This window comes from Ochotona princeps, chromosome 1 (genome assembly GCF_030435755.1).
Source record: "Ochotona princeps isolate mOchPri1 chromosome 1, mOchPri1.hap1, whole genome shotgun sequence".
NCBI classification, from domain to species: domain Eukaryota; kingdom Metazoa; phylum Chordata; class Mammalia; order Lagomorpha; family Ochotonidae; genus Ochotona; species Ochotona princeps.
This window is the reverse complement of record NC_080832.1, coordinates 56,300,453-56,326,951: the sequence shown is the minus strand read 5'-3', so window position 1 is coordinate 56,326,951 and position 26,499 is coordinate 56,300,453. Positions and strand designations below refer to the sequence as shown.

The 26,499-nt window shown below is 44.4% G+C and overlaps 1 protein-coding gene across 2 annotated transcripts in view; it reads right to left on the bottom strand.

The window, feature by feature from the left end:
* The window catches only part of PREP (prolyl endopeptidase), a 122,272-nt gene that overhangs the window by 59,558 nt on the left and 36,215 nt on the right, over positions 1–26,499 (bottom strand). For both annotated transcript variants that reach the window (XM_058660305.1, XM_058660314.1), the window contains exons 6-7: positions 20,205–20,326; positions 5,587–5,692 (exon numbers count right to left, since the gene is read on the bottom strand). In XM_058660305.1, coding sequence (XP_058516288.1) covers positions 5,587–5,692; positions 20,205–20,326 — 228 coding nt within the window. The remainder of the gene's footprint in view (positions 1–5,586; positions 5,693–20,204; positions 20,327–26,499) is intronic.

The window sequence follows — 26,499 nt, the reverse complement described above, 5'->3', positions numbered from 1 at the left end:
TTAGACATAAAGACAGGAATCACAATCGTACAGTCACACCAACCCAACTATACAACGTGGAGAACAGTGCAGAGGACAGGCCTTCCCCCAAGAGCATGCTGGGAACCGGAGCCCCTGAAATCCCCCTGCTCTCCCAAAACCTTGTTCCTCAGGGGCTTTGACAGAAAAATAATTTGAGAGAGAAAGTATTCAGTTGAATAAGGGGACTCATTCATTTTTAGTACTCACTAGTTTGAATGCTGTTAGTCTAAATGGAAGTCAGGAAAGCTACTTCTGAAAACACTTGATCCTAATATTAGCTCAAATAAAGAAATTACAAATCTAAAACAGGATTATTTATATCAAGTTTGAGAAACAACATATTCACATATATGCATTTATATACACTATATATACTCACATATATACTGTATAGACTCACATTTATGTGTATGTACACATACAGTACACATACTCTTAATTTAGAAAATGGCAGAAAAAATCCTAAGAAAATCCAGACATAAATGATTTTCTTGGAAGGTTCAGGGTGATTAATTTCAACTAATCGGCAGGCATGAATCACATTAAGATCACAGGACTCCAGACTCAACTGTCCCTGCTACTGCAGAACCAATAAAATGTCACGCTAGCCCGATGTCCTCAATGACACCTTGCTACTTTTTTTGCTCCTTATTTAAACTAAGCAGCAAAAAAAAAAAAAAAAAAAAAAAAAGAAACAGTGCCAATCTTGCAGTCCAGTAACACCAACTCACCAACTGAAAAAAACAGTGTCTGGAACTCATTTCCTGGGCTTCACAAAGGACCACAAGCTAAGGAAAGCTACCTGGGTCCCTGGCAGGAGGCAGTGAGCACCAAAGATGGCCAGCAAGGACAGCCACCATGCACAGAGGGCCCTGTGGGCTTTTCCCTACTTGTCTTTACACAGTTCTGCATTCCTCAAGCATCTATATTTCTTCTTAAGCCCTTTGGGCTTCTCATTGCAAATGTAGGCAGGCCGAAGGCCTTCTTGGGACAGACAGCTTGGGAGAAGCCACCTAAGTGATGTGACACAGTTCTCAACAAAGGCAATTTCCTGGTATCTTATTAAAGAACTTGGGGGCATAGTGGGTAAAACTGCAATCTGTGACACTGGATTCCATGTGGGTGCAAGTTTGAGTCCTGGCTGCCCCACTTTGGATCCAGCTCCCTGCTAATGGCTTGGGAAAGCCTGTGTTAGATGGCCCAAGCGCTCAGACTCGAGCATCCACATGGCAGACTTAGGTGCAGTTCTGAACTCCTGGCTTTTGTTTGGCCCAGCCCTAGCCATTGTGGCCATTTAGGGAGTGAACCAGCAGATGGAAGATCTCTCTCTCTTGTTTTTTTTCCCCTCTCAAACAAATAAAAATAAATACTAAAACACTAATTTGTATGAAAGATGCTGATAATGCTTCCTGCCTTTCAGGGAATAAAGAATGAAAGTTACAGCACAAGTGCCTGAAGAGTGTCAAAAAGGGCATGGATCTCAGTAACATACCTTTAGAACTTGCACGATATTGAATTTAATTGTCACCAGCTATTCAAGGTTAACTAAGATGTAAATTAATATGTGAAATAGCATTTAAATTAAGTGTTTTTCTTCCCCCTAAAAGGGTAAGAAAATGGGAGAGTGGGTAAGGAAATAGCAAACAAAAGGTGCTGGGAATTGGTAGTGGTCTCCAATCAGGATCATAAACCCGAGAACTTTTAATTACCAATCTATGGACTCAGGCTCATAGTCTCCCACCAGACACACACTTACGTTCCTTTTGACCGATTTTTTTAAGTATGAATTTTTTCTTAAAAATAAGTTCATATATCAAAATTTGTATTTCATGATGAACATTTTTTCCCTAAAGAATGTCCACATTCTAAGACTGCTCTGAGCTCCCTAAAAGCAAACTGTGGTGACTCCGCACCAAAGACAGAACACACTTCAGAACCCACTGGCTGCCAGGACCCCTGCTAGCTCAGCCCTGTTCCTTGCATTTCTGTTATTCCTTACACTTTTCAGAGATGTAGCTATTCTCTTCCTCCGTGGTAGATGTGAACATACTAACACACAAAGAGAAACAACTTTCTCAGGATCACCAGTTATTTAGTGGTGGGGCTGAAACCGTGGTCTTAGGCAGCTAGCTGAGGGTCACGAGCTTGGAAGCCATGCTTCCCCCACCTATGTGTTCCCTTCTGCCCTCCTGTGACATTCACCTGTCATCACCTGGAACCTGAGAGGGGGCGGGATCCCACTGCTGTGCAACCACTGCCCTCAGAAGCCCTATGAAGGCCCGTGTCAGGAAGGGGCACGCTCTCTCTCGTACTTCTGTTGCTGTAGCACTCCATCACTTGGCCTTCCCAGTACCTGCTTGCTCTCTGGCTTCCCAGACACTCTGAGGATAGGTAGACAGGTAGCCCCTGAGCATGGCCCTGTGTGTCTGTATTCCTCATCCTCTGTTCACTGCTTGGGTGGGTTAATGAAGACAGCAATGCTAAGATGCTTTGTATTTCTAATGTGTGCACTATCAGGAGTTCCAGGAGAGGTGAGGCCTAGCAGTAGTGGAATGTGGGCAGAGAAGCCAGGGAAAGGTGAATGTCTGCAGCTTTGGAAGTGTGTACAGGTTGTTCACTGCATGTCTCTTAGGATAATTTTTATATTGTTGGGGAAGCTGGGACATAGGTCTTCAGTTTAATGGATGGGTTTCACAGCAATGATTATTTGTTTCACTCAGTTTCAATTCAGACGGGACTGTCACATGGATTTGTCATTTGCTATTTCTAGTGGGCCCTGACAGCACCAAGCTCAGTTAATAAAGACTCTTTAATACATCTTAGAGTTGTCTGGCATGATCATTCTTGCACTCCACAGCAAAATGAAAATTCAAATCTGATTTGAACGTCTTGTGATTATTGTCTCATTCATGCTGTGCAAACTGGAACAACTGATACATCTTCATGATCACTCTCCACCTGTTCTCTTCCCATTTCCCAACTAAACACAGTCTCTGCAACAGTTAAACTCTCTCTATACAGAGGTCATCGGTGGTCATCATGCCAATGAATGACTGAAACAGACTGAAAAACAAGCGAGCTCACCCAAATCCCAGTGTGCTACAACTGGCTTCTGAACTGAAGTGCTGCATCTGATATCCATCTACTCAATCACTACAACTCTCAGGAGTGTTCGGACCTGCAAGGCTACTATTCCAAAGAGCAGCTGTTCTGGGGTTAATGTGAGCCCCAAACTTCATGACACTAAAGCAGTGACTTAAAGACATCAGGCACTGCACCTAGCCTCCAGCAGCCATTGCTGGCACACCAAGTCGCGCCCAGCTGTCAGCACACAGCTGGACAGCTTCAAGTCCACCTCCCCTGCCACTCACCCCCCCGCCCATCCTGCTTTCTTGACCACGGGACTTGACCTACTCTTCCCAACATCTCAACACATATCCTGAGCCATTTAGTAAATCCTGGTGGTGGAGGGGATGAAATCAGGCTAGTGTCACCTCTTGTCTGCTCTCCCTGAGGTCTGGGGGAGCTCCCTGTGATGCATGTTTGGCTTCGCTGATGTCCCAAGTGAATCACTCAAACTCCCATCACCGAGGCGCTGCTGGAGAGCTAATGCAAGTTCCTCATCAGAACATTTCAACAAGAGTATTCTCAGCAGTTTGGGGGGCCCAACACAATCAGTTGAAAACCCAGGACTGAGCCAGGGCTTCCCCAGATAGGAAATTCCACATGTGGACATGAGCTACAGTCTGTCCTTCCTGACCCATCGCCTGACCTGGGGATCTTCAGCTAACAGCCGTCAGCACCGAGGGGGCCAGTTCCCAGCAATCCACGTGCTACCATGTCTCTCCCACTGCTTCTGCTCCTCCAACCCAAACACTCCCAAATTCTCAACACCACACCAATACAAACGCCTTGGAAGAACCTGAACAAGAAATGCCTGACTCCTGCAGGATGCTGAGAGTCATGGGCCTCAATCAACGTGGGATACACACAGTCCTAGAAGCTAATTTCCCATCAAGACAAAATGACCTATTCTTCTGGAACAGTTACAGAAAGACAGAGGGGCAATGTGCAGGGTAGTCACTGCTACCCTTTCTGTGGTCTTGCCTCCTCATAGAAGATATACAACAACCACTCTGGGAGGCACAGGACTCCTGGTGTGACTGCCTAGCAACTGAGCAAACATCAATTTGGGAGGAAGGCCAGGACCTGCCTTATTCTGTCAGTGACATCACAGAACCGGAATGCAACTTCACTGTGATATTAAGATATACTGATTTTGGCTTTCTTTTTTGTTCTATTTATTTTTGCAAGGGAGAGAGATACAGAGAGAAAGACAATGTTCTCATTACCCAAGTCATTGCCCAAGAACAGGTCTTGGCTAGGCTGGGAAATCAATCCAGGGCTCCCACATAGGTGGCAGGCACCCAATTATCCAAGGCAACACCTGCTATCTCTTTTGGGTGTACAATAAGCAGAAAGCTGGATTTGGGAGCAGAGCCAAATATGGGACCCAAGTCTCAGAAACAACTAAAGCGCAACACCAATAACCTGCCCTGTGGGTATTTTGGTTTTTATTCCTCATTTCTGGCTCATAATCCTCACAGCCTTAGTTACCAGAACAAGAAGTTCTTTTTCCCTCCGAAGCCTGAACACTCTCTGACCCTTCAATCTCTTCTTTCACCCGTTCCTTTTTCTATTCAAGACAGATCACAGTAAGCAGATGTTTTTCCACTACAGAAAGTAAGAATTCTGCTCTACTCTTTCTGGGTCTTTCTGTCTTAACAGCTAGCCATAAAGAAATATTCTGAGGGCCCAGCGGCGTGGCCCACGGCTAAAGTCCTCGCCTTGAACACCCTGGGATCCCATATGGGCGCCGGTTCTAATCCCGGCAGCTCCACTTCCCATCCAGCTCCCTGCTTGTGGCCTGGGAAAGCAGTTGAGGATGACCCAAAGCTTTGGGACCCTGCACCCGCGTGGGAGACCTGGAAGAGGTTCCTGGTTCCCGGCTTTGGATCGGCGCGCACCAGCCGTTGCGGCTCACTTGGGGAGTGAATCATCGGATGGAAGATCTTGCTCTCTGTCTCTCCTCCTCTCTGTATATCTCACTTTGTAACAAAATAAATAAATCTTTAAAAAAAAAAATATTCTGAGAGTAGATCCTAAGCTCTCTCCTTCAGGAAGGGGCCTGTGTCACGCCCAGGAGGAAGGAATGCTGCACAGGGAGGGTTAGAAGGTTCTGGACAGACTGGGCTTTCCTGGAGCTTCCACTCAGTCTCACAGCCTCAGAGCTGGCTCATGCTTTCTGTTTATTCCCACTTGCACATGGTGATCCATGCTTTAATCATGCTTATGTAACACAGTCCCCATAAAAACCCAAAGGACAGGGTTCACAGAGCCCCAATCTAGAGCAAATGCCCATAGCTGGCCAATCAATTTTTCCCTGTTTAATGAGATAATACCAAAAAACGAGCCAAAACAGGTGAGAGACATTTTCTCAGAAATGAATAAGGAGACTCAAACTGTTTTCTGGGTATAATGATGTAAGTCTGAAAAAGAACTCACCAGTGATGCCGTTGGGCTCCTGCTGCAGGTCACAGTACCACAGTCGGTTGACTGGGTCACATCCCTCCCGTATGGATAAGAGGACATAGCGACCATCATCGGAGAGCTACGAAGAAACAAACGAAGTTCGAGGGGCTGGTTAGAACACACGTTTTGTGACACTACTGCTATCTACTGAATAAATCAGGCTAACCCTCACATGCAGCGTCTGTATCCCAAACTTACAATCTGATAAAGTAACAGAAAAAAAATGAACTTGCATTGTAGTATATTTCACACTAAATCAGCTACACGATACAGAACGAACACCTACATAAAGATCTCAGGAGTGATAAAAGAATGTCATGACTTCCACGGGATTTCTATTTTAGAGTTTCCTCTCGAACTTAAAATCTGATGTTTCAGATTTTAATGTCCTTGACTGTAATGTTTCTTCAGGTGTGACGTACTTCAGAAGCTGTTGATCTAAATGAGTAGACATAAGCACCATGGGTGTGGATGCAAGAAGTCACGGAGCTTCACACTGGCCACATTCATAAGCTCCCAACAAACAACTCTTGTTATGTGTCTGCCATCTTCCCTATAAGATGTCAGCAATAATACCTTTTAAAAATCTATACTTATAAGTACTTGTTTTTTTTTAATACTGTGAATCAGAAGACTCATTAGTAGCAAAAAGAATCTCAATTAATAACCTAAATAACATTGTTTTCAGTTATCCAAATCAACACAGGTGGTATCAAATCATATATACAAAGGTACTTCAAAAAGCTCATGAAACTAATACTGACCTAAGTTCTACTGTAGATTTTTTCATGATACATATTTTTATTACTAATCCATGTTGATATGTGTAAATCTACTTCATTTGCTTTAAGTGATCTATAAACTATAGTAATGTACGATTGTCTCACAGTTAACTGACCTTTCCATCTACCAACAAATATTTAGATTGTTTTCATTTTTTCTTGTGATAAATAATTGTTAAGGGTCTGGCGTAGTAGCCTAGTGACTAAAGTCTTCACCTTGCCTGCGCAGGGATCCCACATAAGTGCCAGTTCTAATCCCAGCAGCCCACTTCCCATCTAGCTCCTGGCTTGTGGCCTGCGAAAGCAGTCAAGGACAGCCCAAAGCCTTAGGACCCTGTACCCGTGTGGGAAACCCGGAAGAAGCTCCGGGCTCCTGGCTTCGGATCAGCTCAGCTTCAGCCATTGTGACCACCTGGGGAGTGAATCATCGGATGGAAGATATTCCTCTCTGTCTCTCCTCCTCTCTGTATATCTGAACTTCTAATAAAAATAAATCTTTAAAAAATATTATTTAAAGCAGAGTTACTGAGAGAGAAAAGAGGAGGGAGTGGAGACAGAAATCTCTACCTACTAGTTTACTCCCCAAACGGCCTCAATGGTTGGAATTGGGCCATTCTGAAGCTAGGACCCAGAAGCTTCATCCAGGTCTCCACTGTGGGTTCAGCACTTGGGCCATCTTCTACTGCATTCCCAGGCTCATTAGCAGGGAGCTGAATTGGAAGTGGCACACCTGGGACTCAAACTGGTGCCTATATGGGCTCCTGGCACCACTGGCAGGGATTTTGCACACTATATCAACATTCTAGTCCACATAAACAATTCTTTAGAAAACCCAAACTTGTCTATGATCTAACGTGCTACCCACGGCATATAACTAGAAGTACAGTTGCTTGCAAGTAGGAATTTAGACGTGTTCAACTTTACCATAAGTTGTCAGATTGTTCTCCAAAGTAACTGTACCAATTTACATTTTAACCTGGAGTCTTAACAGTTTTACAGGTCAATTGGGCTGGGTCACAGTGTTCCGATATTGGGGAGTTATTCTAGGTGCAACAATGATGGTATTTTAAAGAGGAGAATACATATCAATAAGTGGATTTGGAGTATCGCAGACCACACTCTCCAGCACGTGGATTAGGCTCCTCCGGGCATTTGGCAGCCTTGACTGAACAGAGATTAACTCTTTCCTATCAAGCAAAGAATCCAGACAGCCGACTACTCCCGGAGTCAACTGTTCTCTTCCCTCAGTCTCCATTCTGGCAGGCTGTCCTGCAGTTAAGGGACTCACCAAGCCTTCACAAGCATATGAAGAAATGCCATACAATCCTCCTCTTTCAGTACAGTTTTTTCTTCAAGGACACTAGAAGTTCATTGGAAATGGAACTAAAACATGTTCCTGGTGCTGAAGCACAATGGGTTAAGCCACTGCCTGGGACACCAATATCCTTTCCACTCAGTTCCCTACTGATATACCTGGGAAAGCAGTAGATGGTCCAAGTGCTTGGACCCCTGCACCCATGTGGGAGACCCAGATAGAATTCGACTCCTGGTTTCAACCTGGTCCAACCCTGGTTGAATCGTGCAACAGCAAATGGGAGCTCTCTTTCTGTCTCAGTTCATGTCCCAGCTGCTCCAATTACAATAGAGTTCCCTGCCAATGCACCTGGGAAAGCAGGGAAATTGTTTAAGTTCTTACCACTCACATGGTCAACCCAGAAGAAGCTCCTGGCTCCTTGAGACCATCTGGGGAGTAAACTAACAGATGAAAGATTTTTGTATGTCTCTGTGTGTGTATGTGTGTGGTGTGTGAGTATCTCACTCTTTCAAAGAAATAAGTAAGTCTTCAAAAGAGATGATTTCCAGAGGTAGGGAAAGGTAAGAGGAAGATTGGATAGAGTTCCAGAACATAGTCAGAAGGAACAAGTGCTGTTATTACATAGCACAGGTGGAGGACTATGACTTGCAACAATAAGTTAAGAACTGGAAAAGAGGGGCTGGTAAGGCTAAATACAAAAAGAACAAGAAATGGATGTTGGTTACCTGGTTTGATTGACTTATGTTGGGTATGTGCTGAATTATTGAATTTTCTATTCTTTGTTCCATGCGTTAATGTTTTCCAAAAACTTTTGCCAACTGTAACAGCTTTTTAGAAGTAATTTATACATTAATTCCATCATTTACCATTTCAAGATCTGTTGTTACTGACTCATATTCCTCTTGGTAACAAGCCACACTTTTCTGCCTCTTCATTTTTGTAAGACAATCCTTTCATTGAATGCTGGACATTTTCAATGTTATCTGGATTGTTGTTTTATTAAATTTCATCTGCATGGGACAGGTCCAGCATTGTGGCACAGCAGATAGAGCCATCATTGTGGCACAACTGGCAATGTTGGTATTCCATCCTATATGGGCACTGGTTTGAGTCCCTGCTAAAGAGCCTGCGAAGACTGTGGAAAATGGCTCAAGTGTTTGGGTCACTTTCACCCAAGAAAAAGATCCAGATGTTTGTTTGAAAGGGAAGAGGAGAGAGAGAATCTAAGATAATCTCTCTCTCCCTCTCTCTATCTCTATCTCTCTCCCCTTCTCTTTCAAACAAACAGCACTTGAGGCAGTAAATTTGGTGGTGGATCAGTAGGATGCACTTCAAGGCTTAGTTTTGCTAAGGTAAGGTCTACGGCCTCTCTGGGGTTCCTATCAAACACTTATCTTAAGTGATTACAAGGTCTTTTCACTCTAATCAGAATGCCAAAGTCTCCTACCCTCCTTTGGTAGCTATCAGTTTACAGCTCCCCTGCTGTTCTTAGCCTGACCCAGGGAGCTTCATTTAACACACACAATGCTTAACCATCAGCCAAAAACGTAAGTGGATCTCAAGATCTCAAGATCTCAAGATTGGATCTGAAACCCTTAGTGGCTGGATTCCCACTTTCTGATGCTCTGTCCTGCACGCCCAGTGGCTTCAGCCTTCCTGAATCCCAATCTTGGAGTTCTGAGACTGATACATTGAGATCCTCCTTGTGCTGGAGTCCAAAAAAGGGTTCTGGGCAGGAAGCCGGGGCAATGGCAGGTCTCATCTCTCTCAAGCACCTGTCTTGGGCTGCCTGTTGACCAGTATATGGAATATCAGACCAAGCTGTTTTGTACAGTGTTTTAGCTATATGGGGGTAGAAGGGCCAGCCCAGTATCATTTACAACACCACAGCCATAAGCAAAATCTGTAACATGCCTCAAATGGAGCTCTCACAATCTTATTTAGTTTTGTAAAAATCAGTGTAAGACTCTTCTACAGGCATTGATTGTGACTGATGTTGTACTGGTTTTCACATTTTTAATTCTGAATGTCCTACTTTCCTGGCTTTTCTCTCTCTTTTCTTCTTTGTATTGTATCAAGACAAATTTCTTTATGAGTGTTTTTTCTTCTTTGATTGACCTGGGAGCTGTATGCTCTAATTTTCTTAAGTTTATATGTATATAAATATATATATATATATAGAACAGCAACCACACAATTAAAGTTTTGTTAAACAGGATTGAAAGCAGCATCATTAATAATACTTCATCCTTTTGTTCTCTTGTCCTTTAAATAAAGACAGAATCTTTATGGCTTAGAGCTTAAAGTCATGCTACATCAATCATAAGTGATGGCTAATTCAATCGTAGCGATTCAGTCAACAGAAAGATAAGGCAGCAAAATTCCCTGCAAGAACCACACCAAACCTTTGATGACAGCTGTCTCAAGCACATCTAATGAGTTTTTTGCAGCATTTCTGGCTGGGCTAAATGGTTGCAGCCATTTATATTTAATCCAGGGCAAGAAGTCCAAGTACTTCAACTGTTCGAATGCCAATTAAGTCAGTCTTTTTCTCTATTCTTTTCATCACAATCCAGAAATGTTCTATAGTTATTAAAATTGGCTAACCAGAAAACACATTTAAATTTCAAATTCTCCAATCTCAAAGTCATTTATAAGAAACTTCAAAAACTTTGTGGAAAAGCGGAATGAAAAGGTTAAGTTCAATTCTTCCCTACATTGGCATCTCCGGGGTGGCATCAGAGGGCCATCCTAGCCTCCATAGTGTGACAGCAAGGAGTGGTACACGCCCCTACCCGAACCCCGGTCCCTGCCCATGGACACAGCGGAAAAAACTGAAGACATTTACTTTACCCACCTGCCTCCAATCCCAATCTTCCAAACCCCAGCCCACCCTAACCAGTGCCCCATATGGGTCTGCAACCCCTTCAGTTATATAATCAGTATTAAAATAATACTAATAATGTTAAGTTCATATGGTGAAACCAATTCAAAAATCACACGTAGTTTTCTCTTCATATACATTTTCTAAGAACTTTAGAAGACACCTCATACGCAGGAACTTCTGAGATTTCCTATACCAAGAAAACTCATCTTTTAATTTCATCTTCCTACAAATGTGCACATCAGGTGCAATGACTGTGCTCCCTAGAAGCACAATCTGATTCAAAAACACTGACTTGTAACTGAGTTGCAACAGTAACGAAACCAATTGTGAAAGATGCAAATCCTAGATTTGTGCTTTCCATAGCTTCCTTCTGGTTTACACCTACTGTTTTAATTTTCCTAATGTCAAAATCATTTCATTTCCTGAAAATCTACCATTTACATAACAAATCTAACAAAAACCCAAATTCTAAAAATGACTACACATTTACTGACCTAAACCCATTACTTGTATTCCTAACACAATTTACAGGGGTGAAAACTAAAACACTCCCAATGTTTATGACCACCAACTTTTAACATCCAGGTTTACTTGGACAATCTTTTTTTATTTATTTTTTATTTATTTCTTTTCTTTTTATTATATTGTTGACAATCTTTACATAGTTAATTATGGTAAAAAAAGGTTCAGGGGGTATAGGGAAGTGGGTAAGACTATTATGTCCATATTGTTTCCTTCATGTATCAGAGATAAAGGGGGATATTGAGGGAGAAGCCCCACCCAGTTTCCCACCACCCAAAGTCCCAGATGTGGAGCATGCTCTGAGATACTTGCTCAAGTGGTTTTAATAGTTCTCCAGTTATGAATCGCTGCCAGTTTCGCCACTCCCAGCTCGATGAGGTCATTGCAGAATCCATTGATTGATACAGTCCATCATAGATTCTTCATTCGCCCCATATTTCGCTGCCAATATATAGCTGAGGTGGTTGATTGACTTGTTCTGTCCTCTGTCTTTTCTTGGTTAGAGTTCTGAGTCCAGCAGTTTGATTGGGGAGATCCCCACAGAAACTTTGAGGTATTCCCAGACCAGATTCATGTATGTTCTAGCAACCACAGGGCCCGACATAGTCCATTGCCACGATCAGCTGGTGGTTGCAATTCCTGGGTTGGCTCTGTTTTCAGTCCCAACTTGCACTGGAACCAGTGGGTGTTGCAGTCTAGTCTGGTTCTGCCCAGGACGTACTCGGCCCTTACATCAACCAGTGGGAGCTGCAGCCTAGTCAGGGCGACCCACAATAACCCCCACCAGGCCCGCCACCTACCCTGATTTGCCAGTATGTGTAGCAGACTAGTCCAGTCTGTCCCCCATCCCATTTGGCTCTTGTACTTGTCAATGGTTATTAAAGCTTAGTTCTAACTAACCAACTCAACTATCCAGCCCTTATGGATGTTGTTGAGTGCCTCTCTGTCTAGCCACCCCAGCCCCCATCCTAGTTTTCATGTCTTCCCGCGGGAGTAGTGACCCAAGAGGGGGGAACCCATTTCCCTCCCAGGTCTCTCTCAGTCCCAGTTTATGCACTCTTTGGGTGGTTCTGTGATTTGACTTGACAGAATTAGCCCCCAGTGCCAGCTTCTGCCAGCTGATGTTGCGGCTAAGCCCAAACAACCCTCACTCACTCTAATTTATGCTTGCACCAGAAGGGATAATCTGCCCAGCCTGGCTTTTCCCTGATCTAGTCCCCATGCGGCACACAGGTGTTATAGCCCTGCTTAGTCTGGTCTGTCCCTAACCAAGCCCATGCTCTCCAGTGGGAGTAGCTGTCCGATGAGGGGACCAGCCCCTTAATCCCCCCGCCGGCTCTGCCCCTCCCTTCCTAGTTCTTACACGTGCTGGTTGGGTGCTGCAGTCAAATCCAGTACAGGCAACCTCACCCTGGCATTCCATATTGTGCAGTGGTTTAGTCGCGACCAAACCTGGCCAGACCCACACTCTGTTCTGATGTTTGGATTTGCCAGTGGATGACATGTACTGATTCAACCTGGTCTGCCCCTGACCCATGCCAAATGTATGCCAGTGGGAAATTTTCCATGGCCTATTCTGGGCTGTTTCCTATCATGCTTCTTGCGCTAACCTGCAGGGACTGTGTCCTGCCAGAGGAGTTGCCCTGGCACCTCCCTCAGAACCTCTCCCAATGCCAGATTTTGCACATACCAGGGGGTCTTTGAGCCAGCCCTACTCAGTTCACCTCCTGTCCAAGCAAGGACAGTGGTTTTTCCTAGCTGGCTTTCACCCCATTCTGGTTCTTGCTGTAGGATGTTTCAGCCCAGCCATGGCTCATACTTGTACAATCTTATTCTGTGAAGTCATCTATTGAATCACACTTATAGTACTACTTAAATGTAATTAGAAAACATTAACCAAGGAAGAAGTATCACAACTATACCAATACAAGTATTTGAGCAGAGGAATAACTCAGATGTAAAAAAAAAAAGAGTGTGGCATTCTACAGGTGAGCCGAGCAGCCTATGGTTAGTACTGACCATAGGCTCAAGGGCAAACACCTTCTATCAATAAAATACAGTCCTCTGCCCAGCGTGGATGAGGCTGGACAAGACTACTGTCACCAGAGGCGGCTGGTTCACTTGGAGAACCTGGGTGTCAGCCAACTTTCCATGTCCTTTACTGAAAGCAGGCTTCAACTCAAGGCCCCAAGCACTTTCCACTTTTTCAGGCTGTACCAGCTGAGGCTGGGAATTCAGCCCACATTGACTGAGGGGCTACCAGGTGCCTGCTGCTGACCTTAGCTTCTGAAACAGAGATAAGCAGGACAGGCCTTCAGGAGCTCAGGCTCAGAGAGGGGACACAGCTAGACACAAAGACAGACAAGCCATTCTGTCAAACATCAACAGGGAGAGGCATTTAGCACAGAGGGCCACTGGGGGAGAAAACAAGACCTCAAAAAGGCTTTTGGGAAAAGGACAGCTCCTAATTGGTTCTTAAAGCAGAAGCAGGAGGTAGAATCCCACTAAAAGTGATGGGCTGAGACTTTTCCAACTTCATACCTGCCAGGCTGGTACAGAATCCAGCACAGAGAGCGAAGTCTAACCTGCCCTCAAGCAACACACATCCCTTCCCCCAGCTCATGTATAGACACCACCCACGTAGGATCCCCTCTGGCATTAAGACACTCACCCTGTCAGGTGCAGGGGGCCGACAGCACTAAACTAAGAGCCTCTCCAGGACTCTACCTCAAAGAAGAGCGGCACCTTCCCTGAGGTCATGCACTGTGTCAGCCTCACCCTGCAGGAGGACTGGTTCACACTGGATGAGAAGACCCTGAGCCCTCACCCCCAGTCCAGACTCCAGGCTGCAGTGCTGACAGGCCATGAGAGCTCCCTCAGCAGACCAGCAGAGGCCTCTGCAGAGTCTGTGCCACAGCTCAACTTCTCCCTCTGCTGTCTGCATTCCCCAGCACGGAACAGGGAGAGACTTGCAAAGGGCTCCAGGTGAAGTTACCAGCATACTAATTTCTAATACTGCTGCTCAGGGATCCTGGCCCATAATGGCAATGACCCAGGAGCGGTATTCTCCCCACAGCATGGGGTACAGCACAGTTCATGGCTACTGCTCTTGCACTCCAACTCCCAGGCCCCTCTCCCTTGCCTGAGTCCTAAATCAACTAGAAGCAAAATGGAACCTAACAGGGAGGTCCAAGATATCCACACCACTGCTGATAAGGTACACGCTGCAGAACACAGCATAGAGCCATGAATCAGCCAAGTGGCGAGCACCCAATGTCTCTCCTGGCTAGCCACAGCGAGACTGTGATGACCAGGACTCCTCTGCAGGGTGTCAGAGGAATGGGGAACTAAATGTTCCCTTCAAACACTGGGGGTCTCTCACCCTGGTCATTATATGCTGATCTGGGACCCTTCCAAGTACCTGGCCTTGATTTTCGAAGAAAGCACCGAGCAAAAGCTGCCACACTCACTGTCATTCCTCAACACAGGACAGAAGGGACAGAGGAACGCCACCCTATACTATTGCAGAAGCCACATTTATTAACAAATTTTAATTGTGCATACATCAGGCAACATGGAAAAACGGTAACACTTAGCAAGAAAATCCTTGAGAAGCCATCAAACTCTACTACACAGAGAATTTTTTTAAGAGCTTATTTTGTTGGATTCACACTTGCTACTCTAGCAACTTGCATTAACTCAGGCCACAGAGTGTATTCAGAAATGTAATGTCTACAAAACCCAAGAATTGAAAACAAAACAAAACAAAACAAAACACAGGGCTTAAAGAAAGCAGCAGCAACTTCAGCATGCCTCAAGACAATCTATTCTGAAATTAGTGTTTTTATCAAGAACCTGCCATTAATGTCTCACATGATTCATGCAGACAGGGGTGCTGGCCAAGCTACCCTTCCCACACAGCACGCTGTTATCTCTACTGTCAGGTCATCTGAGAGATGTTAACTCTTACATCAATGTAAAGCTTATATAGAAGCGAATCTACAGAAACAACAGTGCAACAGATATTAATATGCAAATACTGCAATTTTCTTGGAGAATGTGACTTTTAATATCCGGGGGCTAGGACAGTTGACTCAACTGCTTAATCCTCCACCTCCAAGTGAAAGAGTCACATCTGAGTATAGATTTGTGTCCCGGCTGTGCAGTTCTAATCGAGCTTCCTGCTTGTGGCCTGGGAAAGCAGTCGAAGATGACACAAAGCCTTGGGACCCTGCACCAGCATGGGAGACCCAGAAGAAGCTCCTGGCTGTTGGTTTCGGATCAGCTCAGCTCTGGCCGTTGAGGCCATTTGGGTGGGATAGGGGGGAGGTCAACTAATGGATGCAAGTGTCTCTCCTTGTCTCTGTGTATCTGCCTTTCCAATAAAAATGAATACATCTTTAAAAAATATTTTAAACAATAAATCTATATAATCATTTGTTCATACTCCGAAAGTTTCAATACCATATTATAATGAGGAGAGCCAAGGTTTTTAACATAAGCAAGCCTTTCTCTATAACTCTCATGTTGCAAAAAATTTAACACAAAAGCACTTAATGTTTAGAACTGCCAAGCATTTAACTATAAAATCATGTGTCCCTCAAAACAAAAGGACACAAAACTGATATCTACATCGGAATGTGGACTTTCAGGAACTGTATTTTCAAAAAAAAAATCTTCCTAAGCTAATTTCATGGGCATGAAATTTCTTAACCACACATAAATTTTTCCACTTAGAATCCAACAAAAAGAAAACAAAGTTTTTACGTTATTTGACTCTACATACACTTCTTCAAAGTATTTCCTTTTATAAGTTATTCTAAAATAATTAATTGTGTAATTGAAGAAGCATCTGAAAAAGCAGTGAGACTTGAAATTGTCCTGGACATTAACAAAAGAAGTTAAGTGGATTTTAATAGCTTTGAATGTTAATCATGTCGCTCTCAGCGCAGGAGACTTTATCAAATGTACTTCACAGACACTTCTGAATTCCTTTCCTAAGTGTTGTGAAGCATAACATCCCCTTAATAACAAGTATGTTTCTAACATTTAGGAAAACTTTTAAATTTTAAAACTAACTACTGCCAATGACAACTTTTCATCTATTGGATCCAGTCACAGATCTGTAGCCAAGACTGTTAGCAAGAGAAGTGCAGGGGTAGCCTGAAGCCTAAGAGTGTGCATGAGCACAAACATTTCTAAAAGGGCCAGTACTCAACAAATCAAAGTAGCTAGCATTTCCACTACCATTATCCAAGGTTTCACTCTCAGATCAAATCGCAGTCCAGAGACTTTAAATGGAAAATTGCAGAAATAAGCAAAAATTCAGTTTTAATTTGCACACTGTTGTGAGTAGATGATGAAATCCTGCACTTTTCCACTGAAGCTGTGCCTCAGCTCTTCCTACAGTGTATCTGCACTGTGTACACTATGCACCTGGTCGCTGTTTAGTAGCTGTCCCTGATGGACAGATTGACAGCCTTCAAATTACAGTGCTAGTGTTCATGTAACTCTTATATCATTTCTATTATTGCTTATTAACGCTATTCATCTCTCACTGTATCTCAGTTACAAACTGGCATTCATAGGGAGAAGAACTATATTTCAAATTGGTACTATGTTACCCTTTGAGAATGTTTGGGGCGGGGGCTACTGCTGAGATGGGGTACCACAGCCATCGGGAGGCTACTGCTGAGAGGGGGTACCACAGCCATCAGGGGGCTGCTGCTGAGAGGGGCAAAACAGCCAACAGGGGAAAAGCAGCGAATGCAAACACTATATTATGTGCTGCCTGGTGTGCTAGAAACTATGAGACAGGAAAATCAATTCAAAGTGCAAGAAATAATGGGTCTTGACATTACAATTCCCAACCTCCCTGCCTGCCATTTTGGTAGATAACCTTGGTTATATATACATATCCTGTTTCTTTTCTTTGCTCCCTTTCTGGACAGGAATGAAGGCCAGGGGAGCAACATGACCTATGAGCAGACTACTACTGTACCACAAACGCTCTCTCACCAGGAGCCTGCTTTTCTGGTTTCTCAGTCTCTCCTTGCCTTCCTGATTGTTTCGTCACTCAACCACGCTGCGGAGATTGTTCTATGTACTCAGCATGACGGGCTCTACCGCATTAGGCCATGCTAAAGGATGAGAGGCCAGGGGCAGCCACACGTCAGGGCTACCTAACGGCTGATAGACACAGGACCTGGCCAGAAAGAGGGCTCCAGGAAGGTCACCGATCCCAGAGAAGATCACTCAGCAACAAGACGGCACTGCGCATGTTCTGGAAGGTGAGGAAGCTTTGCCAAGTCTCCTGTCGGGGAACTGTGGGAGGGGAAGAGGGCGAGTGAAGGGATTTACAAGAGCCAAGCAGCAAGCAATGCATTCTACATGTCCCTGTGTAACGTATGAGGAGCTCTAAGTATATAAATAAGTGTATTTAATGACTAGGGATTCCAAATAGACACATCAGCATAGCTTGTGGAGACGTGGGCGCCTAGGAAGCACAGGGTGACCTGCTTAAAGAAACTTTTTTTTAAGATCAGGCATTTTGGCACAGTGGTTGAAACACTGCTAGGGCCGCACATTCCTTTTAAGAGTGTCTGGACACTGACTCTGATTCTAAAATCCACTGATGAGCACCCTGGGAGGCAGCAGGAGGCACGCCGGGTGGTTGGGTCCCTGCCACCCAAGACCGAGTCCCTGACCCAAGCTTAGTGTGGCCTCGCCCTGGCCACTGGGGGTGTGGAACCAGAGTGAATGAATTAGAGGATTGGAGATCTTTTCCCATTTTTCTCTCAAATAAATACAATAATAAAAAAAAACCCAAAGAATTACACATAAGTGAATTAGGTTTTCGTTCAGCTGCAGAACATCAAAGAGGCTGCACATTTCTCCTTAATCCTTCCAAAAAGGACTTGATACCTTTTCACAATCTTCAGTCCACAGCACCCTCTGCTGGAAGCAAAGTCCCAAACAACTGTTTGACTTCGGAATTGCTGGTTTTGATAATATCCCCCAAATGCTCTCAGTTCACAGTAACAGAGACTTTTTTTTTTAAAGGCCCAAACAGAGCCTTCTAGAACAGGTAAATGTCTATCCTGCCAACATGCTGTCCGTCCTCAGAGTCTATCTCAGATACAGCGGGCATTCCTGTCCACACCAGCCATGTGTCCGTTCTCCCTCAGAGCTCCCGGGAGCCTCTTGTAGGGTAAGGCAGCGGGGACATGTGCAGGAGGGGCTGAGGGCAGGAGGCTGGCCAGAGAGCCTAGGCTAGCAGCTCAGAACAGAGGTGACCACAGCCTGTGCTTCCAGGATACAGCCACCTGGACACGTGTCACTGACCAAGGGGACCAGGAAAGCTGCTGGCCTCAAGTGAGCTTGCGAGGTTCCCTGCTGGATGAGCCATGATGATGTGCGGGGAGAGCGGAGACAACCAAGTCTCAGGGGACTACTGCTGGTAACTGAAGCGGAAGCGAAACGCCAGCCACAACAGGGAAAGATATAGGAGAAAAGCTTCCAGAACCAAGCAGGGTTTTCTCAAGTGGCACTCTGGTGTGGATAGGGCTTGAGATCATCCTCTGAGAAGATGTGGACTGGGCTGCAGTCCTGTGAGAAGCATAAACTTAACCTCATGGTGATGTTTCAAGCGGAGTCTCAGAAAGTGATCAACACTGGGAAAGGTCGCATGAGTGAGTTTCCCCAAAACTGAATCCTTGTGGCCTTTGGAGGGAACAGAGATCAGAGACACACCCGCATGCTATGTGATGTCCTGAGCAGCCCTGGGACTCTGCCAGGGAGACAGAATGGCCAGCACCATCTGGGGGCCTTGAACTTCCAGCAGAGTGAGGTCAATACGCTGCTTTTCCTGATACAGAGGCCTGTCTTAGGTCTTCTGTTGTTTGCTGCCACCTGGACACACACTCTGACCCCGCCAGCAGCCCAGAGGGACTGGCAAGCAGTTTCATAACATTCCATTGCCCTCTCTAACCCTTGCTCCCTGCATGGCCAAAGCTCAGTGTGGAAGAGGAAGGTGGCAAGTGAGTCACACCCACAGCTCTGCTCCAGCCACTGCCCCAAAGCCACACCACACTAGTCTCAGGCCAGTAGCTCTGTCCTCACTCAGGAAACCATTTGGGGGGGGTCTGTGAAATGCTACAAGAAATGCTCCATCCACAGTCTCTCAAACCTCACGAGGCCCCAGAGGAAATGAAGGAAAAAGATCAGACAGACAAAGCAACTTTACCCCAAGGCTGCAGAGACCACAGGAGAATAAAAATCTCCCACTATCTGTTCCAGCTCATGCCCACTCTAGCAATGGCAGCCCTTTATTCACAGACACTGTCAGAGCCATGAGTCAAAATCTAGTCCAAGGATGCTCCCCAAGACAAGTACTTAAAAAAAGAGAGAGCAACAAGTGCAACATGTATTTGACTAAGGTTATAAAGAGGAGTGATGTTTTTCTCTAAGACGCAATCGTTCACTGATATCCAGTTTAGAAAAATAAAACATAAAAAGACAATTTGAAATATAGCATATCAATGTTCACAGATATAAACCATAATTCCTGTCATATACTTTCATGAATCTGACCCTCAGTGGAAGTAAAAAGGTAAAGTATGTCTTTCCTACCGAAGTTCAAATTATCTTTCCAAGAAGAGGTGAGGTCACAAGCTGAAAAGTGTGCAGTGGATTCATATTCTACACCAAAAATGAGGTAAGACCTTTCTAAAACACTTAGAAAGGTTCTCCTTCTCCTTCATGACAAACACTCCTCAGCACACAGCAACAAACTAACAAAGCACACTCTTTCTCTACACAACCCTGCTTCTGCACAGCTGAATCTCAAGATACAGAACAAAATCTCAGCTAGTAACTTCAGAGACACCTTGTTTCAATAAAGGTGGGTTCCAGTTAAGACCCCTAAGCAATGTGCAAGTGTTTCCAAGAAGGAAAAACATCTAAATTTTAACAAAGGAAAACTCACTCCCAGGGCTTCTGCCATTCAGAGACATATTCAAATGGCAAGACAATATGCACCTTCAAGAAATAAGGTCTGAGGGTAAGATTCCACAGTGTACAATACCTCAACGCCACCCATCCATTTAGGCTCATCCGGAAACTCAGCACACAAAATATCTTCTGATTGCTCTGTTCCCAAGACATGGTAGTAGAGCTTTTGGTGGAGATTAGTCGATGTCTCTGTACCTGTGGGAGTTAAAAATGTATCCTGAAATGCAGTTGGCAATTTTAAGAAAATTGTTCTACCCATATTGTATAATGCTGAAACATTTAACAAATCACCTGCAGCAGGACACAAAGTTAGTGTACAACTTTGCTATACCAGCAACGAACAAGTCGAATTTGAAAATAAAAGCACACTACATTAGGACTCAAGAAAGACTCAATATTCAGTTCTGCTCAATTTGATTGATAGATCCAAAGCAGTTCCAACCAAAATCCCTGCAAGTTAGCTTGTATGTACCAATAAAGTGATTCCAGTGTTTATATGCACAGGTAAAAATACCCAGAATAGCCAGTACAAAACTGAAGGAGAATGAAGCTGTAGGACCGACACTATCTAACAGTAAGGGTCACTATGGAGTCACAGTAACCAAGACGGCATGGCACTGCCAGACTACATGACTGATCAGTGAGTCAGAAATAGACCCATGTACATAAAGTCTTCAATACATAGCGAAGGAGCAAGGGTAATACAATCACAGTCTTTTTGACAAATGGTGCTAAACTGGACATCCAAATGCAAAGAAACATCTAGATCAGATCTTACATATTTCTCAAAAGTTACCTCCAAACAGATCACAGGATGAAGGGTACAAAATACAACTATAAAACTCCTAGATGATAACATGAGATCACCTAGATGATCTCTGGTACAGTGGTGACTTGTTGTCTCTAACAAGGAATAATGCATGAAAGAAGTAACTGAAAACTCCTGTTCAGTCAATGACACTGTCAGGAGAACATAAGACAAGACAGACTGGGAATTTAACATCTGCCAAAGATGTAGCTGCTAGAGGACTATCATTCAAAAACTACAAAAGAAAAACAGACAACAAAAACAAAATCACTCTTTAAACAATAAGATGTATTTTATTTATGGGAAAGGCAGAGTGACAGAGAGACACAGCTTTTCCATTATCCAAATGGCCTCAATAGCTAGGGCTGGTGCAATCAGAAGCCAGGAGCCAATAACTCCATCCTGTTCTCTGGCATGGGTGACACAAGCCCAAGAACTTGGATCATCATCCAGTGCCCTCCCAGGTGCATTAGCAAGAAGTTGGATCAGGAGTGAAGCAGGTGGGGCTTAAAATGGCACTGATAGGGGATGCTAGCATTACAGGTGGGGGGCTTAACAGGTTATGCCAGCACGCCAGCCTCACAAAGAACACTTGAAGTTCAACTTTCAGAGAAAATAACAACGCACCTAAAAACTGGGCCAAAGACCTTAACAGATACCCTGCCAAAACAGATTTATAGGTGCCAAAAAGTTCATGTAAAAAGAATTAAGGGAGATCTATTTTAATGCAAAATGTGCTTGGCTTCCTGCATCTGACAGTCTTCAAAAAGTCCATGAAGAGGATGCTGTTGTGGTGTAGTGTGTCCTCAGACAGGCTAAGAGGCAGTCAGGGCTGTCAGTTCCTGGTGAAGCTACCTGTTAAAATATAAAATCTTGCTTCTCCCCATCCTTCCCCTTTTAGGAGCACATTTTCCCTTGTTTCGTTCCCCCAATCCCCTTGAGGGAGAACAAAGAGACAGGATCACCTCCCATCTCTTAGATTGTCAGGACAGAAACAGGAGACATAGACCACACCTACGCCCATCTCTGAGTTACCATCAAAGAGATGGCGCCTGAGTTTGCAGTTTATCATCAAATGGGAGGAGGAAGCCACCAGTCACACCCTTCTGATGTTCCTTTCTTTCAGCCCTTTGAGTGACTCATTTGGTGCCTCTCTTGAGCAGGTCTATACAGGACACCACTTCACCATTTCCTCGGGTTTTTTTTTCTTGGAGCCCTCTCCTGCTGCTATGGCAGGAGAACTTAGATAAATGTTGCTTTGCACACATGAAAAGTCTTCTTACATGTGAGACAAGAAACGAGGTTGTTGTTGTCTTTATGGTTGAATTCCTCACAACAGTAGCATGCGGACTTGTCAAGTCAGCATCCCATATCACAGTGATTATTTTGTTAGCAGAGAACTGTTTCCAATCCATTTCGCTAAATGTCCCTGGAAAAGCAGATCATGGCACAAGTACTTGAGTCTCTGTCAACTACCTGCTATGGCAAGGCCCAGTCCTGGCTGTTAAGGTAATTTGTGGAGTGTATCAGCAAATAAATACATCATTTTTTTTAATTCCTGAAAAATGTATATTATAAAAAAAATCAACTCAGGGGTTTCAAAAATTTTTGCACCAAAATAAACATTTCTTTCATTTTTATGAACTATTTAAAGTACTGACTGGCAAATATGCATAAGAAAAGATGCTCCCCAGGCTAAATCATCCAGGAATTGTAAATTAAACCAACAATGGATACCACTGCACACCTGGAATGCCAGAATCCCCCAGACAAACAAAGCAGCAGGAAAGAATGTAGAGCAATAGGAGCTCTCATTCATTGCTGGAGGTAGGAATACAAAAACATACAGCCACTCAAGAAGAGGGTTTGTGGACAGTCTCTGTAGATTTGGGGGCAGCTTGTAGCAGGTTAAGCCAACAGGTGCAACACCAGCATCTCACATGGATGCCAGTTCATATCTGGCTGGTTGCTCTACTTTGAATCCAGCTCCTTGTTAATGCATTTAGGTAAGCAGCAGAAAATGGTCCAAGAGCTTAGGTGCCTGTCACCCATGTGGGAGACCTGGATTAAGCTGGTGGCTTCAATCTGGTTCAGCCCTGGTAATTGCAGCCACTTGAGGAGCAAATCAGTGTATGGATGATCTCTGTTTCTCCCTCTTTCTTTCTGTAACTCTGCTTTTCAAATAAATAAATAAATCTTTTTAAAAATATGTTTTTACTTGTTCACTATCTAAAAGAAATCAATCTGAAGAGTATATATTGTATAATTCCAAAATAGGTAAAACATTTTTTAAAAGGCAAAATGATGGAAATGGTTTGAAAAAAAAAAAGGAAGGATGAATAAGTGCAGCAGAGGGGAGTTTCAGGGCATTGAGATCACTTTGTATGATACTTACTACAATGCCAGACATTACACATTTGTCACAACCCACAGAATGTACGACAGGAAGAACAAACCCCTAGCATAAACTACAAGTGATAATGATAATGATTTGTCGATGTGGGTTCACTGATTATAACAACTGCACAGTTCTGGTGGGGAACACTAATAGCAGGAGAGAGAACACGCATGTGTGGAGGCAAAGCTTATATGGAAATCTAGGTATCCTTACTGGTTTTGGAGACCAGGATGAAACTGAACTTAGGTTACTTCTTTATGAAAATGGATCAGGGTCAGCACCATGGCATAGCAGGAAAAGTCACCATCTGTGATGCCAGCATGCCAAATGGGTGCTGGTTCACATCCTGGCTGCTCTGCTTCCCATCTAGCTCCCTATTAATGTACCTGGGAAAGCAGTGGAAGATAGCCCAAGTCGTTGGGCCCATGCACCTGTGTGGAAAATTTAGATTAAGCCATTGACTGCCATTTGGCTCATGCCCGGCTGCTGTGGCCAGCTGGATAGTGAACGAGCAGATGAAAGATCTCCTTTGTCTCCCCCCTTCCATGTGTAACTCTTTCAAATAAATAAATCCTTAAAAAAAAAGAAAGAAAGAAAGAAAACGGACCAAATTTCAGCAGGTAAAGCCACTGTCTGCAGTGTCTAGACGGATGCCGGTTCAAGTTTGAGCTGCTCCACTTCTGATCCAGCTCCCTGCTAATGCACCCGGGAAACAGCTGAAGATGACACCCATGTGGGAACCTGGATGGAGCTGCAGGCTCCTAGCTTTGGCCTGGCCCTGTCCTGGCTCTTACGACCATTTGGGGGAGTAAACCAGCAGATCAAGTCCTCTGTCTCTCCCTCTCTGCCTCTGCTTCTCACTCTGTAACTCTGTCTTTCAAATAAAATTTTCAAATTCAAAAAATTTCAATTGAAAAAAAAATCAACTTTCATGGCAAGGAAACAAAACGAAACGTGAGATGCTGGCATACTGTTAAAAAAGCTTTCTGAGTTTTTCCGGGAACACTGGTCCATGCTGAAGAGTCCGGATCCATCTGCAAGGACCGCAAGGCAAGTCTGAGACGTTCCTGACGATCTCCACACCAGACAGCAGCAAACCACAGCTGTGAGAGGATGTGGGCCTCCTCCAACCCATCACAACCACTCAGACTCTGCCACTGAAGCTGAAAGCAAGGAAAAACTTTCCAGCTTTCCACAAGATAGCACAATGACATTGTTCTCTAGCAAGCACTGGCCAGCTACAGTTTTCTTGGCCTTCCAGGAATTTGCAAACAACCCCAAATTCCTAACTAGAATACTCTTAACACAGGCAGCTATCTCAATGCACAGAGTGTATGGGTATGTTTTTGTTTATATTTAAAAAAATTTTTTTTTGAATGGCAGAGTTAAAAAGAAAAGATTTTTCCACCCACTGGATCACTTTCCAAAAGACCAGTATGGGCAGGGTTGGCACAGGCCAAAGTCAGAACCCAGAAGCATCTACTGGGTCTCCACATGGGCAGCAGGGACCCAGGCACTTGGTCTATCTCCTCTTCCAGGAATCTTAGCAGGCAGTTGGGACAGAAGTGGAGCAGCTGAAAAGTGAGTCAATGCACATATGGGATGCTGACCTTGTACATGGTGGATTAACTATGCCACAACACTGGCCCTGAATCTGACATTTCTCACTTATAGAACTGTGATGACAATACCTACTTCTTTCATCGCCTGAGACGGTACAGGAGAGAGTATACATAAAGTATCCAGCACAATGCTTGCCAGCTGACCAGAGCCGAATATAGATTAGTTTCCTTGGGCAACTGAATCCACCAAGAACTTAGAGATAATTAGAAAAGATGTACTGATCTCTACATGTTGGGGTCAAGGCATATAAACTGTCAGGGGATAAAGTATAAAAAGACTTACTGCAGAACATGGTGACTATTGTTGATAAGAACATATTCTGTGCCTCAGTGTTGGTCTCCACATGTCTTTAACTCATTCCTTATTTTTTTTAAAGATTTATCTTATTTTTATTGCAAAGTCAGATATACAGAGAGGAGGAGAGACAGAGAGAAAGATTTTCCATCTGTTGATTCACTCCCCAAGTGGCTGCAATGGCCAGAGCTGAGCTGATCCAGAGCGAGGAGCCTGGAGCCACTTCCGGGTCTCCCACACGGGTGCAGGGTCTCAAGACTCTGAACCATCCCCGACTGCCTTCCCAGGCCACAAGCAGGGAGCTGGACAGGAAGTGGGGCACGGGGCAGTAGTACTGGCGCCCATATGGGATCCCTGCACATTCAAGGGGAGGACTTTAGTCACTAGGTTACCATGCCGGATCCAAACTCACTCTTTTTACTTAAAATTCAGAGTTACAGGATGACAAAGAGGGAGAAAGATGACTGCAACAGCCAGGCCTGGGCTCATCTGAAGCTGGTAGCCAGGAGTTTGTTAAGGGTCTAAGCATTTGAGCCATCCTCCACTGCTTTCTAGGCCCAGCAGGAAATTGGTCAGAAGGGGAACAGTGAGGACTCACACCATATAGAAGCCTGTGCTTCAGGCAGAGGATTAGCCTGCTATATCATCCCCAGCCCCACCTTAACTAATTCTTAACACCCCTACAGTTCAGTGCTGAGAGAAAGGCCGACTAGCGGCAGTGCAGCAGTGTAGTGGGAACAGCCACAGCCCACAAGGCCAGCCTCCGTCACCGGTACATGTTCATGTCTCAGCTGCTCCACTTCTGACTAGTTCCCTGCTAATAGCCTGGAAGGCAGCAGAAGATGATCCTTCTGCTTGGGCTGATTCCACCTTTGGCCTGGCCCACCACTGACTTTTGCAATGGAAAATCATCCCGCTCTTTTTTAAAATCAATTCTCTCCCCTATATCTCTGCCTTTCAAATAAATACCTATTTCAAAAAAGGATTTTGCTGCAGTCTAATCAAAAGGCAGCAAAACCTCAATGCAGTCAAAGAAATGAAAGCACTGCTCATGTATTCCCAATTCCTCTGGCAGGCCAGCCCATCTATGGATGACAGAGCAAGTCATCAAGCAGCACGGATGGCGGTTGTGATTGTTGCTAGCCCCACGCCCTGCAATGACTGGGCCTCTGCACTCTAGCTCCAAATCTACCACAGGGGACCGTAAATCCACCTGCAAGACCATCCACAGCAACAAGAAAACCA